The following is a 21911-nucleotide window of genomic DNA, read 5'->3' on the forward strand; positions in this document are numbered from 1 at the left end:
TTTGGGTTCCAAAATTTTGTAATTGATTTGATTTGGTATTGCATTAGATTTTTTTTTGGTTATGCGGCCAAAAAAAATTTCAACATGTTATGGTTGACATTGTTGTTGGTAGGAACGTGGGCGGCCAAAATTTTAAAATTCCGGTTAGGTTCATGAGAAGCAGGAAAATTTCCGATAGGGGCTACAAACTTTGCCCAACACTGGTTATACCTTTATTTAGGATAAGTTGCAAAGATTATTGTTGTTGTTGACCCAATTCCTAATTTAGATGGTAGATCCCAAGAGCTTAGTTGGACATCTGTTGGAAATAGAAGATTGAATATGATATCAACAAATTATGCTTATCATAAGTAGATGGAAGAAAATATTATAAGGATATGGCGTTTTCGTAAGCCTATTACTTGGTGATTTCATATTATCAAGGGAGGTTGGCGTTCTCAATTGATGCCACGAGCTAAGATATTCATTTGGAGAGTTATTGTTGGAAATTTACCATTGGGGGATGCATTAAACAAAAGAAATATTGTTAGAGGAATGTGTCTCCTTTGATCAGTGGAATTGGAACATAATAGGCATTGATTGCTTTAATGTCCAATGACTATAATGGTTTAGTGGTGTATCAATTTAGAGTGAATGTCTTTGATTGAAGAGTAAAACTATCTTCATTCAATTGAGTTTTTGCGCATATAGAGAAAAGTGATGTGATGCCTAATTTCCAAATTATTTTTCCATTCTTGAGGTTTTGGGGGCTAGGGTTCAATTAGAATATGCAAAATGTCGTCAATTTTGATTTGCAAGTTGGGTGAGAAAATATGTTGTAAAGTTAAAATGAATTCTTTTCAGGCAATTAACAGTGTTAGAGAAGTCACCTAATCTCAACCATGATGAAAGCCAACTCTACAAGGTCATATGTCATCATACAATGGTGGAATTGAGTTCATAGTTGTAAGTTTGTAACTAGATCCCTAGAGTTTTATTTAAGGAAAAAAAGGTTGAGAGAAAGAAAAAAATAAAGGTTTAAGGCACCACATCCCTACATTGTCCCAAAAACTCCGTGTGTCTGTGGTTGTGTGTGTGTGTGTGAGAGAGAGAGAAGTACCACACCCCCCAAAAAACTCGAATAGATAGATCCTATTATCATCTTTGGAGGTCAAATATGACCTATGAGTCCAAAAATATTACTTTTCACGTAATACATGTGAGTAGCGACTCTTGATGTTCAAGAACTAGTTTAGGGTCTGGTTTGGTTTGGTTTGGTTTGGTTTGGTTCATGTTTGAACTCTTCTAAACCGGTAATGGTTCAAGTTGTTTGGCTTGGACAATGCTAAACTAGCTAAGTCGAAACCGAAGTGTTGTCGATTCCTAGAGGATATTATGTAGTTGAAGGGTATACATTTGACTCAAGCAGTCACTATAGGCAATCCTTTATATGTATTGTTCAAGGTATAATTTTGAAACCCCTCAAATGTGGAAGTACATACAAATCCTCTTCACTAATAAATTTATTCTTTTCATATCCAATCACTATAATCTCTCCAAAATGGTGTGATTATGTACAAAAAATATTTTTCCTTATGTGGATCTCACTCAGTACAATTACATATGGATCAAATTGCCTCATTTTGCAACAATACTTCAATAATGTGAAACAAATTATATTCCTATAGACACCAAATACCAGGCTCACCCACTCGTTTTGCTGATTTTTGAAAACTTAGGTGTGTTTTGCTAAACACCAAACAATTAAATATCACCTCTGCATGCAAGCTAATTTGGTAATTAGGTTTAGATCAGTTTGACCCTTTATTGGCTTAACAGTTTTGGTTTAAATGGTTTTAAACGGCTTAACAGTTTAGGTGACACTTTTTTAAATATTTTCTTAAACCACTTTTTTTAAAGATTAATTCTGTCATTTTAGCAATTTTTGAATCTTCATTTGATAAATTTTGAACTTACTTTTAAAAGCAAGCAAACTCTTCTTCTTGCGCATGCACTATGTGTTGAGATTGAGACAACATGGCACTAATTCGATTGCATTCTAGGTACTTCTTTCTCTGCCTCTGCCTCCTCTTCTTCTGCAGGCAACAACATGCTAAGTTATATCTCCTTTTTTTCTTCTTTGTCTTGTTGCCTTATCTTATTTTAATTTTAGGAAAGTGCCATAGTGAATGGTGATGGTCAATGGAAGGCTTACAAGTTTAAAAGCAAGGAAAATGAAGGATAATAATGGAGTTCCATCATGTGTCTATGACCAACAAATTGTGCTTATTAGTTCTCATAGTAATGAACATAGCCATACCATACATTTTAAGAAAACCCCTCTAGTGGAGCGTTCTAGTTGCCTTGAAATGGGCAACAATGGGGACAAATATTGTCCAAGACTCAATATGGACAGAAAAGATATTGCTTATTTTTGGAGGGGAACTAGCAAAAATAGGTATTTAGTCAAGTATGGTTGTGGTTCGATGCCTATGATTCGATGGTTCACTCCTAAACTCAAGATTTGACCCAAATGAAGACCCATCTTAACCCATTCTCTCACTCTCTCTTCCTCTCCAAATTTCAACCATAAGCACATACTCTCGAGCTCCCAAGAGGATGCCTCCCACATGTACAATATGACATCACTCTAGCACATACTCTTCAAGTCAATATATCTCTATAGACTATTACTTCATATCTCATTATACCATTGGTTCTTGAAGTCGGGCCCTTCTTGACTAGGAGCCACATTAAGCCAATAAAATCTTCCACAAGAGTTGAAGTTGCACAAAATATAATCATTTGAAAAAAACTAAATAAATTCTTATGTGAATTGTTCACCATTCTCTAGAAAATCAATGTAACCTATTTTATAATGGTTCTACTTTCTTCAAAGACTTGGGATCCTATCTTTTATTTCATTCAATACATGCCCTTAAAAAAAAGTCATATTAAGTGTGAATGTTTTTTGTGTACGGTCATTGTTACTTTGGTTTGGAACAAGACATATCATGTTATGCGAAAATGTGAAAGCATTATCTTTATCAATCAAATAAGAAAATCTCCCAACAAGTCCCATTGGATGAACTTATTACTATAGTTTCAAATTTGGGCATTAGTTTTGTTCGATATTTATTTTCAAATATGATGGTTTGATGTTAATTTCCATGCCAGACACCATAAAATTATGGGTTCAAGTCTCAAGCAAAGGGCTCGATGTTGTACCATTATAAATTTGTTGTGTCTTTGTAAGTAGAGCTTTATTTCCATGGTAAGTTTGTTGTTCGTATTTGTTATAAAAAGATGGTGCATGCTAAGAGTTTACTTGTACAATACAAGGCAACCCAAAGGAGTGAAAATGATAGCATAAAAAGGCAAAGTAACATAATATTTCCTAATGAAGGCAAGCACTTGGATGAAAATGATAGCCTAAAAAAAGCAATGTAATAAAACTTTCCACACAAAGGCAAGCATCAATCGTTTTCAAATTTGAATCGGCAATTCATAGCACAAACGCAATGCAAAAATGGTAGGAATAGGGTGAAGGTGCATCCATCCATACATTAATACATATATGATATATGCATATATGTACTTGTGTGGATGTTTAAGATGGGCTATCCATACTCGGAATGTGCATGTGTGGATATAGTATGTATGCACAATTGCGTAATGAATGTGTATTTCTTTTGTTTCTTACGAGTAATATAGTTCATGTATGTACTATCATATGCACCACACAATATATGTTAGCAACGACATGTTCAAAACCTAGTTTCTCATAAATAGGGACATCTTGCTAATAAGAAGATTGTAGAGTTTGACAAACTAATAAGCGTTGTGATGAGTTAACAATGAGGCAATCTCCATTATGCATTGATACTTAATCAAGTTAGTCAAAAGATCGAAAAAATAGACCCCATCATTGAAGAGGAAGATTTTCTTGGTCTAGCTTTGTTGAATGGAACTTAACATACAAGAAATACAACTAAATTTGAACGCTTTGGAAATTGCACTCTCAAGTTTGTGCATTCATCATTGAATGGGATGTGGCTGCCAAGTAAAGAAAACAATATTAAATGTAAACTATGTATACATAAACTTCTTGTCATCACGTGACAATCATATTGGGTTAAACGCACTTACTAAATATAATGGGCTAATCAAGGATACTTTTCGTACAATGCACTCAAGGTGGGCACATAAATTATAGGAGAATGAAGGCAGATCTAAGCGAGTAAACCCTAACATCGTGATGTTGTTTTATGATCTAAAACAAGCAGAAAATAAAGGAAGAGAAATTGACATAAGCTTCCAAGGGTTATGAATTTTTTGCTAGAATTGCTATAGCTATATAACTAGAAATGTGTGACTAGTTTGCTAGAAGTGTCCCTCAGCCATTTATGATATCAACTATATGGTGTGTCTTCTTTTGAAAAATATAAAAAAAAAATGCTCTGAATTTTTGTTATATATTGGAAATCCATAAATGTAATCTTGCATTTTCATGTGAGGGAGAAGTGTTTGTTTCCCCATCAAAACAAAACCTCTTGATCAATATGGTGATTATGGCAAAGGGGTAGTTCATAATTGAGCAATGTGTATATTCATGTTCAAGTGGTAATATATTCTAGTGGTAATAGAATCATGCACAATTATCACTATTGAAGCAATAGCCGTTTAGCATTAACACGTGTTTGTGTGCAAGTTTAACTTTCTTGAGTCGTGGATTCAAATATGTATATATGTATATATTTATTTTTTTAAATTTGAAAAGTTCTAAGAGTGAAGTTATGTGCACAAATATGATGCACCAATTAAGGCAAACAATATGGACTTAAATTAAACTACTCACATACATTCAAGAGAATGAAAGGCAAAACCTACGATCTCTAATATCCCGATGCTTTTGATGACTTATATCCAACATAATGGTGATGCATAGGGAGTTGGGATGTACCTACATAGGTGTGCAAGAGTTTAAAAATACTCAACCCATCATCATAGTCATATATGGGTTTAAAAAAACATTAAAAAAACTTCAAGATATCCCATTTTCAACATTGTTAGTTGTTATCAAAGAACCCTACCTTTTCTAGCCCAAAAAGGAAATTACTAATGTAAAAATCTAGGTTGAATTATCACCTTTGCATGTTAATGAGATGAGTTTTTTCACCCAAGCCAATCCCCATGTTAAAGGAGTGGCAACATTGATATTGAGCATTCACATTTGAGAAATCGATGAATTGATGTCGACCAACAACAAAGGCAACCATGACTAATGCCCAACAATAACTATTTATGTACCTTCTTAACTTTACAAGTCATGTAATGACTCGTGTGTTAGAACTTATTTCTTTTCCTTTTGTAAAGGTTCCAAGTCATTGTACGGCCACCAACCATGCAAGGACTCTTTCAAAGATGGGTCCCAATTACGACTAAACTCTTGGCAACTCACAATTTTTTCATAGACTAATTCATTCGTGGCCACATTTGAGAGAGTGTGCTCACCTAACAACCTGTGTTGCTTGCATCATATCTACAAAATGGAGCAAAGACAAATTTCAATATCTAGAATGGCTAGGTTGAAGCTCTCATGACCGTTGCAAAGACCCAAATCAAGGTTTGCCATGCATAAAGGACATGTTTTTTCTTTGCTCGGTTAGTCGCATGTTTGTATGTTCCTAGTGTGAAATTAATAGCCTTCTCATGGAGTACTGGAGCTAATTGGACAATCGTAGTTTTAATTGGGCCGAAATAAAAACACAAAGCTAATGAGAATCCTTGTATTGTCCGTTCACACTAAAGCCCTTGCCCATGGTTAGTTACAATGTCGAACTCAACAACGTATGACTATGATTTCCTAGAAAAGTATATCACCGTCTTTTTTTGGGGAGGTATCAAAACAATAATTGTATGGACAACTTGTGTGCACTGTTAACTTAATTTTGTGAGTCATAGATTCTAATTCATGGGTGTACTCAATGAGTCTAGACTTGAAATTTTCCAACCAAAATTGACTAGTATTTTCAAGTATGCCAACACGAACACGTTGTGTGTGCCATCACCATGTTAGATTTTTGAGTCGTGGATTCCAACTTCTTTTTCATTTTTCTCTAGAGTATTTCTAAGTTAGCAATTAAATTTCTTTTGGATGTTTGGGATGTTATATGTCACATATTGTGTGTGAAGTGTTAGTTACTTCTCACACCAACTACCTTTTACGTTATTGTCTTGAATCTTTTCTATAAGTCATGGGTTGGCTACCAAATCAGACTTTGTATTTACATGGGGTATCTTTAGAATGAATATTTTCTTCCCCAACATCTCATGCCCTTAATATATCTGCCATGGCAAAGGCCTCGTGCTTTTAGATAAGTTCATTATGAGAGATAGAGAGATGGGGAGGTTGTTTGTGTGTCTTTCCCTCCCCCTCTCTATCTTACACAAGTTCATGTTGTTAAGAGGACATTAAAATCTCACTATGATATCTCATCACAATCACACTCTAATTCTCACCTTGGAAAGGCACCATTCTCATCCGCATAAACATAAGCTCACAATGAATCTCTCTATCATTTGTTTACATTCAAGTGCAACTTTACCACATGTATTAGATCCACCTCTCTCTTCCACTATCTCGATATTTGCCTTGGAAAGGTACCATACTACAACCATCTAGAGACTTACGTTTAGAGAGAGGTCTCTCTTGTTCCTCTCTCTACCTCTCATATTGTTAGTGGGGGTTAACTTCTAGGTTAACACCGTCAATGAATAAGAAAAAAAGTTTGATCTTCCCCAAGTGATAGGATGGGTGTCGGGCAACTAAACCTCATCTTATGTCTCTTGTGGACCTATGCAATCATTTATTATTCTCTCTCTCTCTCTCTATTTGTCATCTATATTCTTGTGTAGGGAGAAAGGACACTATCATATATGCAAACTCTGCTTTGTCACGTACACACTAGTATATGATACAAGGACCCTACCATGCACATGGACAAGTATGCGTAGAAGAACTCATCCCCCCACAAAGAGTACTACCATGGTCGGGAGCACATGGAAAAAGCACATGTATGACATAGCAAACTCATTAATGGGGCATGAGATCATCATAGTAGAAATAGGAGGATGGGTGTTGAAGCCTTAATCTTTGCAATACCTTTCAGACAAAGAATGTGAAAAGCGAGAGAGAAAGTGACTAGTGATAGTAGACCATGCCAAGAATGTGAGAGGGACATAGAGTCAAAGGAACATCATGTTTCCACAACCAATGTAGGCAATTATAATATGAGGTAGATAGATACTCCCCCCCCCCCCCCCAACCTTGCGTGATGTGAAAGGGTTTTGGACCATTTGCATCGTGTCACGCGATTTGAGGACCAGAAGAGATTTAGATCCGACGTCATGGAGGCACACACATCACACACTATATATTAAGACATATTTGAAAGCTTAGGCACTTCCGACACCCATTGGAACAACGATGGGGGCATCAACGTTAGCTTTTTTTTTTTTCTTGTCGCATATAGCGCATGTGTCAGAATCCCGACGGCCAACTTGAGCCCTAGTAAAGGGATCATATGAACTTGGAGAGAGCCCGAAGAAACCAACGCTACCCTAGGGGCCAGGGCGTTAAACCACAGTTTGTTGGTGGTGTTAACACACACACACACACACACACACACACTCTCTCTCTCTCTCATATCTTTATCTCTCTCCACAATATCATTCATTCACTCATTCATTTACACGAAGAGAGTTTTTATTACACAACTTCGTTACAATCTTTTCTTTTCTTTATTCCTCCTCCTCCTCCCCCTCTCTTATCTATACATACATACAATACATACAATACATACATACACACACACACACATATACATGATGAAACAATACATACATACATACATACAGATACAATACATACATACATACATACATACATCATAGTACATACTATTACTACTGCTACTGCTGCTACGCCTTCATTAAGGAGCACCATCGCCATCGCCATCGCCATCACCATCGCCATAGCTGCTGCACCTGCTACTACTACTACTAGTAACTACATACTACTGCTACTACTACTACTACTAGTAATAACTACTGCATACTACTATGTACTTACTGAATCACTGATCTGTCTGCCCGTCCGATCAATGCCCCTCACTCACTTCAATTCCCCCTCCCCTCCCACCTCTCACCTGCATATTCATTCAAGTCTGATTTGATTAGAAAGAACTTAAGAAAGCTTTTCATTATTTCTTTCCCTTCCTCCCCTTTTCTTTCATTGATTTATTATTCAGCTCTTTTTTCTTTAGCAGGTATTGTATGTATGTATGTATGTACTTACTCTCGCTCACTCACTTTTGACAGACCTGCATTCTCTGTTACATTCTCGTATTTTTACTCATATTTATTCTTTTCTTTCTGTTCTTATTCTTATTCACCCCCCCCATCCCCACCCGCCCCAATTCCTCTGGCTCTCTCTCTCTCTCTCTCTCTCTCTCTCTCTCCTTCCCTGATGATTATGATTATGATGGATTATCTCTCTTAATCTGTACCCTGAATTGAAGTGATGAAGTGAATGCTAATAATAGTATGTATGTATTGATCTCTGCGTTTCCCCTCATCATTTCGGTTTTGTTGTCTGCGCAGTTTTCTCTGGTCTAGACTCTACAGTGTGCGCTCTGCTCAGGTAAAAGCAAAACAAAACAAGTCGGATCAGAAGATCAGAGGGGGCATTAAATAAAGGCCATCTAGAAGATCCATCAGATTCATACATTTTTCTGCTAAAGGAAGGAACAAAGCGTTTGGGTTCATGGTTCTTGTTCTTTCTGAAAAAACAACGCTTTGTTTGTTTGTTTCTTCTCCAAGTTCTGCCCGCTCAAAGAAGAGAAGAAGTTATTAACTGATGGTCACGACGAAGACCCATCCATCTTTCACGCATTTTTCCACACTCTGTTTTGAGAAGCGAACGTTTTGTTCTGGAAGTTCCTCTGCTCAGATAAGACGAAGAGAGAAGCCATTGATTTGATGTTCTGGAGAGAAGATTCATCAAAATCATACAAACTTAGCTGTAAATCTTATTATCATTCAACCTATCCCTTTCGTTGCAAGATAGAAACACAAATTTGATTTGATCTGCAGTTTAACTCTGCTACACATTCAAAGGAGAAGATTTCTCAGAGAATATATTCGTTTCTTCTTTTGTTAGCAGCACTATGTTGAGCTACTTGCAATCTTATATATCTTAATTTTTTTCTGCAAAATAAATAGACCATCAATCTTATTCATTCTTACTGAGTAGAAATCTTGGTTCTTTCTTTCTGCAAATTAGCTTCTTCAGTTCTCGGCTCAGATAATCGAGAAAGACTGTCAAATCATTCTCAGCGCAATATCCATTAAGCTGTCTACATCGGCTGGCTTTCCTGCAAGCGCAGAAGATATGTTTGTTGTCTGAGGACAGTTTTCTGAAATTTCTGGTCTGCCTTTGTATGCTAATTAGAGAAGATACTGCTTTCCAAGTTATACCGAAGAATTAGGCTGTTATAAGCTATTGTCGTGGAAGATATTCGTCTTTCTTGCCAGAGGGAAGGTTTAAGTTTGTTGGTTTTTTCTGTGTGACCAGTTTTGCTTTCTCTGACGTGTCACAAGAGCTTCTCAGAGAATCCAACGAAATTTTCATGCTCTCTGAGAAATCATTCTTCTGCGAGAACATCGATCTGATCAAAGCTTCTCTGAGAAAATACGGATTGAAACATTTAAGCATGGCAACCTATATCTGCCAAATCTTGGATTTTCTCGCTAAAAGCAGGGAAGCTTTCACTCTTCTTGCTTTCTAAGGAAACACTTTCTTGCTTTCCGGAGAGCACTTAATCAGAGAAGCTAATGCTTTGCGAGCTGTATCGAAGCATTACGCTTTTGTAAGTTACTACCTTCAGAATCCTTTGTCTTCCTTGCTGATTTATTGGATTTTCTGAGAAAACGTTATGGTTCATCAATTAGTTCTGTAAGAGAAATCAACACTGAAGAAACACGTTATACGATATATATCTCCAAAATTTTATCTTTCCTGCATTTAGAAGTCGATGAAAGTTTTTTCTTCTGCATTTTTTTGAGGGAGGACATCTTGATCGACTAAGTTTCAGTGGTAAAGACAGAGGGAGGTCATGTTATTGACATTATAATCTCAGCTTATGGATGCAAGCCCTGAAGAAGGAGAAGAAGGAGAAGGAGAAGAGGCAAACGAAGAAGAAGAAGAAGAAGACGACTACAAGAAATGCTTACAGGTTATCAGATGCAAAAAAGCTCATGTTCCATCTCTGAGTTTTTGGACTTTCCAAGCTTTCAAAACCCTAACTTGTGGACAGAAAAGCTTTCCGAGAAGAAAGAATCCTAGCTTGAGAACAAGAAAACTTCCTGATCCTACTGTTGCCGTGATTCCTTTCCTTCATCGTTCCTTCAGCCGTGGCTTGTTGAGCTATGGCCATGGAAGAGTCAAATCTGATTCTGTCAGATGTTTCCCCTCCTGTGGTATGTATATATATACGTGCATTTCATCTTGTTTCTCTCTCTCTTAAGTGCATCTGGATTGATAATTCTGCATGCCCTATAACCTCATCTAAGGTAATTGTTTATATCATTCTCCTGTATGTGCATACATATCGCGATCTTTCTCTTTCTCTCGCTCAGACAACTTGGAAGTGGCATTGGTTATGTCTTACAACCTCATCCAAGTTAATGGCGTATTCCTTGTCACTTGTTGTATAACCTCATTGTAGGCATCTGCGTATGTTTCTTTTCTTGCGTTATGCACATGAATATAATCAGCTTTCTCTCTAACATTCAGTTGCAAACTGGACGTGAAGTTGCTCAGGCCTTAACGATCTCATCTATATGCCTTTTCATCTGTGGTATGGATAGATGTATCTTGCCTTTCTCTCTTACATGCATTAAGAAATTGGAGCCCCTTACTCAACTCATGTAGTATTTGTTATGCTCTATGTTTCTCCTCTCGTGGTATGTGTATGTCTTGCTGTTGTCTCTCACATGAATTTGGAACGACAGCCTTCATGTCTCCTAACTTCCTCTACTTTTATGTGTATGCTTCTTCTCATATCTGCTGCCTTTCTCTTTCATGCATTTGGAATGCTGTTCTTCATGGCTTTATGTATATAACCTCATCTGTAGATGTCATCATCTATGCTCACATCCTATGCCAGGTCTTGAGAACAGAATGAGAGAGACTCATGTGAGTTCTGTTGCTAGAGTGGACACTTTCTTTGGAACAAAAGGTAACAAGACGAACTGGCGAAACCCTGGCATAGTCACTGATGGTTCCCCCCCAGATGCTCGTAGTGAGAGTTTAAGAGATTCTTCATCCGAACACACCGAGTCGCAAGATGCACAAAGCCACAACGATGGATCACCGTCTCCCTCTCTTAGAAAAGCAGATATTTCTATGTCAAAGATCGAGGAGAAAGGAGAAAAAAAGGAGCTCGAATTTCTGGGTATGCTCAATGCTCTTAGGATTATCATCACACTAATGAAATTTATTACATTAACCTTGGGTTTAGAAATGGACAGATCTCTATAGTCTAAACTTATTATTGATTCCTAATCAAGGTGGTGCGTGTGAACACAACAAATGCTACCTTGAGTTTCTGATTTTGCTCTGTATTAAACCTGTCTGAAGTTTTATCCTGTGTAGTGTGGGTCGTTTTTCCAAAGCTGAGTACATGGAAATCATACATTGCGATTTTGGACTATTTTCTGTGGGAAACTATTGTTTTATATTTTGTGGAGTCCAGAATCCGTTAAGAAATTGTCTCCAGGAAATGGAGTTTTTGTGAAATGCCAAAGAATTGGGTGCAGTCTTCGTTATTTTATCATCTTTATTATGCATCATGTGAATGGTGAAAAAATTGTCTATGTTTTTATCTTATTGCTGTATTTTTTGATTCTCTATACTGATGTTTGCTTTGTATAACTGATGTTTTGCGAACTATGTTACTGATGGATGGAAACATTTTGTGGTGACAGAAATAGATATGATGAAGGACAGATTTGCTAAACTACTTCTCGGTGAAGACATGTCAGGTGGAACGAAGGGTGTTTGCACAGCTCTAGCAATATCTAATGCTATAACAAATTTATCTGGTAGAGAATTTTGCTTTGCTAATTCTCTTGATTGGTCTGATTATATAACAACCATATGCTTAGTAGCTTGCTGGTTTCACTTTTTGTAGCCTCAATTTTCGGTGAACTATGGAGGCTTGAACCTCTTCCAAGTGAAAAAAAGGCTATGTGGAGACGGGAACTTGAATGGCTAATTTGTGTGTCTGACCATATTGTAGAACTTGTACCTTCATGGCAAAAGTTTGCTGATGGAAACAACAGCTTTGAGGTATCATTTTTCCTCTCTACTCCACCATGAATCCTGGTTGTTAACTGTGTTCTTGAAATTATTTATATATCTAAACTTGGTTATGTACTGTAGGTAATGGTTACAAAGCCTCGTCCCGATGTGCAAACGAATCTTCCAGCTCTGCGCAAACTAGACATGATGCTTTTGGTATACATTCTTTCATCATCTGTTTCTCTTTGTTTAGTAATCTCTTGTTGGGTCTCATGGGGCATCTTGGCCTATATGAGATGATGAACATCAATAAATCCTTCTTTCTCTCTCTACATAAGTTCGGAAATGAATAGTGCATGCAGGATTTCATGTCTTAAATATTTCCTTTGGGAGATGGATATCATTGTCAATATCCAGAAGATGAAGTACAATGTGTTTTCGGGCAAGAGGAAGGTCATAATATGCATCACTTTAAAAATGGGACTGCATTTAATCTCAGCAAATTCTACTAATTCACACAAATTCATGTATATTTGCAATGGTATATTTAGATTTCCAGCTTGCACTTCACAATCAACACTGATAGACTTGGATGACTGGTCAGAGAGTATCATAGGCTGTCCAAAATATATAATCGGAGAAATATTCTTTGGATATAGGGGTATAACATATATGGTATTGTACATAGGATTGTGAGCATAGTGCTCCTCGGTTGGTATCTGTCTTGGTCCACGATAATCTGTGCTTGGAATAATCTAATCCTTACTGATATTTTTCTTGGATCATGGTGATCAAGATCTAAAATTACACTGCTATTTAGCTTGGTGGTTATGATAAGTGTCCGCACCTTATTTTATAATTCTAATTTCACATGAATATCTCTAGGGGAGTGGGGCATGCAATGAAATAATACATGAAATGCTACAAGTGGGATTGCACTTTCCCTTGAAGTACTACTCTGAGCCCGTCTTTTCGTTGATAAGTCAAGACCCTGAATTCAACAAGAGGGAAGGGGGCTTTCCCTCATTGCCAATCTTAAAATATTACACCTCCTGTACAGTCTATAGCCAATCTCAGGGCATTTCTGCTTGTGGTAGACACAACAAACTATTGCCAACCACCTCTTAAACCGAAGTGGACCATGCAAGGAGTAGATGTTCAAGTGGCCCAAGTTGGTGGCATTATGTTCAACATTAGTCCAACATGCGGAGACAAAGAGAAGATGCCCCCACTCAGATAGAAAGATTTATTTGTAGTGAATGAACCAATGTTGATGCCGCTTGTGCCATGTTGAATATCTTTCATAAAATATACTTACATTTTTGCACCGATTGTAGGAGTTCCTTGACAGCTGTAGAGACACAGAGTTCTGGTATGTAGAACAAGGGGTGAATGCTACTGATGATAATGGACAAAACAGTTATGTTCTTGTCACTCAGAGGGAGGAAGGAAAGTGGTGGCTACCTACTCCTAAGGTTGCTTCAACTGGTCTATCAGATGCAGGAAGAAAAAACTTACAACATCAGCGTGAATGCATAAATCAGATTCTTAAGGCAGCAATGGAAATCAATAGCCAAGTGCTATCTGAGATGCAAGTTCCAGATGCCTATTGGGAAGCATTACCCAAGGTACTAGCTTAATTATGTTGGTTTTTCCAAGACTAGTTAAAAATAAATTGTAAGGTCTGTGAAAGGCAATATGTGTATTTGAAATTTATATTCTGTGTGGTAAATTATATTCTTTGTTGTGCGTTTTTTTCAGTGTTGCACGAAACATATCAATCAAATCAATGTGAGGATTTGAAAGCATTCTAGACATTTATATTTAGGATATTTAGTTCCAACAATTTGTCTGAATGTACGTGTTCCAACTTTTGGGGTGGAACTGACAAGAACAGGTCATCAGTCAGAGGTACTGACTTTGTTTGGTTGGGAATTGAGGCTTAGCAACGTGGCTGCAATGTTGCCTGCACAAATCATGTCTCAGTCTATAAGCCTATGAGATATCTCACCCAGTCGCTCACACAGGGCTAAATTGTGGACAAAAATTTAGAGTTTAGGGTTCCAAATTTGGGGTTGAACGGACAAAAGCAGCTCACTAGTCAGAGGTGGTGGCTTTGTTTGTTTGGTAATTTGCTTAGCAAACTGGCTGCCATATTGCCTGCACAAATCCTGTCTCAGTCTCTAACCCTCCATGAGAAATCTCACGCACACTCTCTAACACAGGACTAAATTGTGTATGAAAAGCACCAATCCTCGTGACATTATATGCTATGAATCATTTTTAGAGTGCATGCCACGAGGGGCACTTTTATCACCTGTTGGATGCTCCTCTACTTATATGTTGATCTCCATAGACTTTGTTTCACCTTCCTATCCATCTCGAAAAGGTTGCTTACTATTTCTGAACCCAATCAACATGACAAGATGTGTGATGGGGTTGGTGTGTATTGGGCTGCATGCTGTTATGCATTACATTAAAAGCTAAAGAAAACAGCATTGAATGATGGTGGGTTTAGCCTTATTTCCCAGCTCTAATTATGATGACTTTGGGAATGCATGAGTGCACAAAAAGACATGCATATTTCCATGGGCTTATCTATTAGTCCTGACGGGTTTTTTCCATTCTCAATCGTGACTGGTTCCTCATGCTCTTTAGGATCAGTTCTTCCAGTTTTCTACATGCCTATGCATCTAGATGGCTCCAAACTTGTCTTTCTTTGAACAATTCCTGTTTGACGCATGGCTTCTGGACAGGGTAATGATGCTGTATGGAGCAATTTTGACTTCACCTCCCTAGCTGCATCTTTTTGCTCTTGGCAGATGCTTTGTTGCAGCATTGTATGTAGCATTTCCAGCTGTTAGTTCAATAACTGAGGATGTTAAAGTTTAGAAATTTTTCCTGAATGTATCAATATGTCTCTTTTTTGATTTGATGTCAAATGTACTATTATGTTGATATCAATATATGCTATTAGATAATATGATAATGTAGTAGCATTGTATATACTACAACTATGCTATGTAGTACGTTTAACGAACTTTTGTAAAGAAAAATAGATGCATTGTAACCATGCACCTGTAATTCATTCAAGTACGTAATGTTTCTAGTCTGAAAATGGATGTTTATATTAATCAATGGATACTATTCTTTGTTTTTGAAGAATGCGAAGAGCAGTCTTGGGGACACGATTTACAGACACATGATTGGAGAGAGTTTCTCTGCAGAAGCCACTCTACATTCTCTTGACTTATCAACAGAGCATAATGCAGTTGAAATCGCTAATAGAATTGAGGCTGCCATTCATGTATGGCAATGTAGAAGACCACTCAGGAAATCTAGAAAGTACACAAAACACACAGATTTGACTGGTAAGCACTCATGGGTCATTGCGAAGGACAATAATGGTATGGATACAAAGAGGAGAGAGATTCTGGTAAGAAGAGCAGAAAGTCTTCTTTTATGCCTAAAACAAAAGTTTCCAGGCTTACGACAATCACTACTTGACATGACAAAGATCCAATTTAATAGGGTATGCTTTCATCTTTTTCTTTCATGATTCATTGGTTCAATTTTGCTTTCCCTCATTGATTTATCCTTTGCTTTCATGTTTCATTGTTTGATGTTATGTTTTTGTGGTTAATTGATTTTATTCCTTATTTTCATATTAGTGGTCTGATCCTTTTCTTTCTTTCATGGCTCGTTGATTTCATCATTTGCAGTAATGGTTCATTGATTTTATCCTTAGCTTCTCTAATTTCATTCTTTTCTTTATGTTTCTCATTAAATGTTGGAGATCTGGAACTTCATAGATTGACTAACTGATTCTCGTATTTCAACTTTTTTATTTTTATAGGATGTAGGCCAATCTATTCTCGAAAGTTACTCGAGGGTAATGGAAAGCCTAGCTTTCAATATTATTGCACGTATTGATGATGTTCTATTCGTTGATGATACAGTGAAAGGGAGTGTAAAGTCTCCACTACCACTGGTCAAAAGTCGAATTAATCTGTACTTTAGAAAAGGTTATTCACTAACTCTATCTTCCACTACTCCATTTGCTTCTCCATTGGCCACACCTCTATCTTCTACCCCTTCAACTAGTCCTAGAGGAACATCATTTCACTCTGGATTTGATAGAGTATGACAATAGTAGTATGCATACCTTACTCCATCCAGAGTTGCATGATGTTTACTTGATGAAGTAGCTGAAGACACAAACTTAGATTCACTGGTAAAGAGTGAGCGTGTAACTTCCTTAAACGTAAATCTTCATCTCAAGGGCCTGAAGCTGGTCGTATTGTACACAATTGTTTGCTTCAATTTGTTTCCAAGTACTGTGATTGCCGATGGTGGTCAAGGTATATTGATCGTCGAAACATCCATGTGGGTCTTCGAAGATTTTTCCAACACAATTTATTGTCTATGATGTTTTTTGGACTGGGAGAGCTTGCTCAAAGATCAATTGATCTTCTATTTATGTACAGTGTGCCAACGTTATACATCAGGGGTAGTGGTTTTTTATTATATTGAGAGACATTGTTCTACAGATATATTTATCTAGATTCTGCACATGTATTATTATGAAGTGATATGCATACACAGTAAAAAAATATACCTGTTATGGCATCAATCATTCTGTCATTTAATTTCCTCTTTTGGCCAAATGTTAAGTTCTTTATATAGAGGGAAATCATTGGTTTCAGATTACACACGGAAATCAAATTGCTGAAAGAGAAGAGAAGCCAAACTCTTCTATATACATGTAATTCTTGCATATCTAATATGTTTATCTTTTTATAGTCATGTATGTTTTTAATGTTTTACCTCCATAATCGTGTAACATTCTATTTAATTTAATTTCTTTTGGACCGATAAATATGTTTGTTAGGTGTCTTATTTATTTAAGGACCAGTGTTGAAAATCAATCAAAAGTTTATGTTGATGTCTCTTTCATTCGTTCTTGTGTTAAAAAGAAATGTGTGTGTGTGTTAACAACTATGATTGTTCATCGTCAAGAATCAGTATCCTTTGCTGTTGATTGAATATCTCTTTTGTCAACTTCAAGGTTCTATGTATCTTCTTATTAAGATGTCTTTGTTATTTTTTTTAGGATGCCTTCTGGTTGGATTACCATCATTTCAGCATTTATATGGATAGTGTGTAATTTTATCATTTCAAATTCTTTTGTTATGCTTGGCTTTGCTAATTATGTATCATATGGATGATTGCTTGTGGTTTTCTTTAGTAAGGTCTTATGGTGTTGCTCATTTGGGGTACATCTCTTGTGATGGCATAATTGCCTCATAAAGATATGAGAGATGTGAAATTGTATAGGGTTGGTTAAGCACTTGTTCTGGTGTTCTGATAGTTTGCTATTAAAGCCAGCATGTTTTGAAAAGAATTTGGCATTTACCTCCACTACACAGACAAAAACAAGGTGTGGAATGAGTTGCTATGGATTTTATGTTGATGAAATGTGGAATGTCTTAATTTCTATGATTTTCTCTTTCTTAAAGGATTTGAATTTCGCCTATGTTACAAATAGAGAGAATAGAAGCGAGTAAATTGATGTGGTTATAGGTGATGAACTCATCTTGGTGATCATTAACTACTCATGCCTTTCTTACCTCACACCCATTATTTCTACCTTGGCTCGTCCACAAAATCCATTGTTTCACAAGCTTGCTATATTAATTGCTGTCCGATGGGTGTGTACATGGTCGGAATGTCATATAGTGTGTAAAACAAAAGTGTAAAATGGCTAAGATAAATAGTCATCGAGGGAGCACTAGTAGGCAACAATTGTTGGTTAGTTGGTCAATATCTATTTTGTTAAAGTTAAATTGTTGGGTAGCAACCTGTCCAAAATATGTGTAAAAACGGACTAAAGGGTTGTTAGTCTAAAACCCAATATTATGAACCATAGAATAGAAAATTGGTACCTAATTTGAGTATGGATTGCTTTGTGTACAATGTTGTTTTAGCTTGTATGGTACGTATCGTAGCCCATCAATGCTTCTCTTTGTTTATTTTTTCCTTACACTTGCCTATACTTGCTGATTACTTAATGTGCTATCAAAATCATTGAGCGTCAAAACCAATTTCTACTTCCAAGGGTTGTAAAGGTCTAGTGGCTTTAAGTCGCTTGGCTTTGTTAACTTGACACTGGTGACATTTAGTCACATAGCTATGTATGTTAGGACTTATCTTAGGCCAATAGAATTGAGTGGAGATGAGAACGAGTGTGCGATGTATTCCAGGGTGCGTTGCTGAGGGTGCATCATAGCATTAAAAAAGAATTCTCTTTTTGACCTCACGGAAATTTGGGACACAAACCTTCCCATTACGGTAGAGCAGACTGTTAGCAATGTAGAAGGATTCCTTCGAGGATGTGGTGGTGTCTGTTCCAGACTCAACTCTTGCCCATTATTTCGCAAAATAACTATCATCAAGATACTTTCCTCGAAGGTGATCATAAAGATCTGATGTTATTTCAGTGAAGCTAAGCATGTTAACTTCACGGATGCGACTCCATGCATCAGTGACAGTGTTCATGGAACCTTTACGATATCGTATGGAAAAATCAAAGTCCTGGATGAGATTTGCCCATCGTGCCTTACGGCCTTTAAGGACTTGTTGGTCACAAAAATATTTCAAGGACTCATGGTCCGCAGTTACCACAAAACGATTTCCATAAAATGGCACCATGTCTTGAGTGCATGAATAACTGCAAATAATTCCTTTTCTTGAACGGTATATCGACATTGAGCAGAATCAAGTTTTTTACTCTTGACTGCTATTGGTTTACCATCTTGATATAAGACAACACCTATAGCATAATCGCTTGCATTGGTTTCAACCTGAAAAGGTTTTGAAGGATCTGGTAAAAGAAACGAAGGAGCCTTGCACACCAGGTCCTTGAGTTCCATAAAGGCAAGGTCTAGTGTAACATTCTACACAATAGGTTTTGTATACTTACGTGTTTGACCTTTGAGAATATCAGTAAACGATGTCGTCAGTTGGGAGTAATTACGAAGAGATTTTCGCAAAAACCCAACAAAACCAAGGATGATCGAACTTCTCGAATATTCCGAAGAGTGGGTCAAAGTTTGACTTTCTCGATGCGAGAAGGATCAATTTCAACTCCTCATTCGGTTATGAGATGTCCAAGATAAGTAATTGATTTCTTGAAGAACTCACATTTTGAGATCTTCGTGTAGAATTGCTTGTCACGCAATGTTTGTAAAACAAAGCGTACATGTTTAGCATGTTCTTCTAATGTACGACTATCAACTAGAATATCATCCAAGAAAATAATTACAAATTTTCCAAGTTGTTCTCAGAAAATGTCATTCATTTCTTGTTGAAATGTGGCTAGAGCATTGGTCAAACCGAAAGCAATGACCAAAAACTCATAATGGCCATAGCACACACAAAATGTTGTTTTAGGAACATCTTCCCCACTTATACGAATTTGATGGTAGCTTGTACGGAGATCAAGTTTCGTAAAATACCGAGCCCCCTAGAGACGGTCAATTAGATCGTCAGCCCGATGAATTCTTGATCGTCACTTTATTCAAGTGTCGGTAATTAATACACATACGCCATGTGCCCTCTTTCTCTTTTACCAAGAGAACAGGTGCACCCCATGGAGATTTACTATAACGTATATAACCCATTCGTAAATAGTCCTTGAGTTGCTTCTAGATACCTCATCCTCTTCGGATCGACTTAAACGATAAGGAGGTATACTTATTGGTGCAACATCAAGGACAATATCTATATGATGGTCTATATTACGTTTAGGAGGTAACCAATGTGGTAGTTCACTCGGAAAAACATCACGAAAATCATTTAAGATTTCATCGAGTTGTTGTTCAAAATATGATAATTGACCCGAGACATTATCGATATTATAAACGTGAATGTTCGGATCAAGTACACAATAAAATAAAGAAGAACAAGACAACTCGGATATTGATGGAGAGTAAAAAATCGAAAGAGATTGTTTTTGACACATTAAATAAAATCAGTACAATCGTCTAGTACAAAAGTAATTGAATGGTGAACCCAATCAATAAATAAAGAATAGTTTTTATGATAAAACCAGGGATAACCCAATATTACATCAGTGGTACAAAGATTCATTACATGGAAGTTTACTTCCTCTATATAAGTATCAATAGAACTTCCTAATGAATGAATTGCCCCGTTGATGTATTGTACTCTTCCATCAACCAAGTGCACCTTATAGGTGTGGTCACTTATGGTGGGTTGGATTCCCCATATCTGAACCAATCGATCATTCACAAAGTTGTGTGAGCTTCTCGAATCAAATAAGAATTGTACGGGAGATCCATTGATATACCCGTTTGCACGTAGTAAATCATTGGGTCCCAATACATAGTGAGGGAAAGAACATTTACAATTACTTAGATGATGTGTATAGACCTCAAGGACATTAGAATTCTGACCTTTATGGTCTACAACTTTGGTTTTGTTGTCGTGCTCTTTACGTTGGAGCTTCCGACATTGCTCTTTTGTATGGCCCTTCTTTAAATTGCAGAACACGCAAAAAGTATTTTGTCGTTTATAACTGTGATCCATGAATTCGTTGGGTGTCTTGCGTTTCCCAGCAAATTGTGATTGCTTAGGCCCGGGTGCTTCGGGTTTGTTATGGTCCTTCTTTGAAGTGCGTTTATAACGAAGAACAATTTCAACAGCTTCTTCAAAGGATTTTGGATCCTTATTATGCACTATCTAGTGATAGTCCGAATTAGGGACGCCATTGACAAAATAATCTATTAACCAATTGTCCCCTTCTAGACCTGATTTTTGGATTTGGGTTCTAGCATGGTGAACATAGTCTTCTAGCACGGATTTTTTTTGGCTAGAGAGGTTCATTAAAGCTTGTGCAGCCTTGATTCGAGATGGAGGTTGTAGAAATTGTCCGTGGAAAACTGTGACAACGTTTGTCCAAGTATCGAGCAATCTCCCCATAGTGCGAAGCCCACACCACTAAGCGGCAACCTCACCCCCTAGTTCTCGATTGACATATGCAATCTTCGTACTATCTGGCTTGGGATAGAGATCAAAATGAAACTCCCATCGGCCCAGCCACATGCAGATTGCTTCTTCGGTTCTTTCCTTTTTTTCTCCCGTAAATGGTTTTACGACAAACGATGGTTCACCTTGATGCTCATCGGGTCTATTAGTATCATGTTATATACTAATGATACGTGCCTCGAGAGCACTATGAGATTGCCGAAGTTCGGACATCACATGCAAGGTAGAATTAGGGAAATTTTGTCTTTGTAAAACATATGACTCAATGGGGATTGGCCTAGGAGGATTTCCTTGAATTCCTTGCACTTGTGCGGATGCCATCGAGTCATTATTATGAGCCATTGAATGATAATTTCAGGCAAAGAAATAGGATAAGGTTAGACAAATAGTCATAACATTATGTCGTGATGTAAACATATCATTAGCAAACTTTAATTGATATCATGATCTCTTGTCAATACCCCTCTAGATGTATGAGATGAGGTTGAAGATCAGG

At 37.1% G+C, this 21911-nt stretch overlaps 1 protein-coding gene across 1 annotated transcript; it reads left to right on the plus strand.

Moving 5' to 3' along the window:
• The first annotated feature begins 8982 nt into the window (after positions 1-8982).
• Positions 8983-16979, plus strand: LOC147868990 (rop guanine nucleotide exchange factor 7-like). The gene is made up of 8 exons (XM_087325566.1): positions 8983-10521; positions 11211-11498; positions 12031-12147; positions 12237-12394; positions 12488-12562; positions 13684-13974; positions 15510-15878; positions 16203-16979. Exons 1-8 carry the CDS (start codon positions 10185-10187, stop codon positions 16491-16493), a joined length of 1926 nt encoding a protein of 641 aa, XP_087181692.1. The 5' UTR covers positions 8983-10184; the 3' UTR covers positions 16494-16979.
• The last annotated feature ends 4932 nt before the right edge of the window (positions 16980-21911 follow it).

The sequence above is a fragment of the Azolla caroliniana genome, unplaced genomic scaffold, assembly GCF_043228905.1.
Source record: "Azolla caroliniana isolate FFs.n. ecotype wild unplaced genomic scaffold, voAzoCaro1.0.p SCAF_1, whole genome shotgun sequence".
Classification (NCBI taxonomy): Eukaryota; Viridiplantae; Streptophyta; class Polypodiopsida; order Salviniales; family Salviniaceae; genus Azolla; species Azolla caroliniana.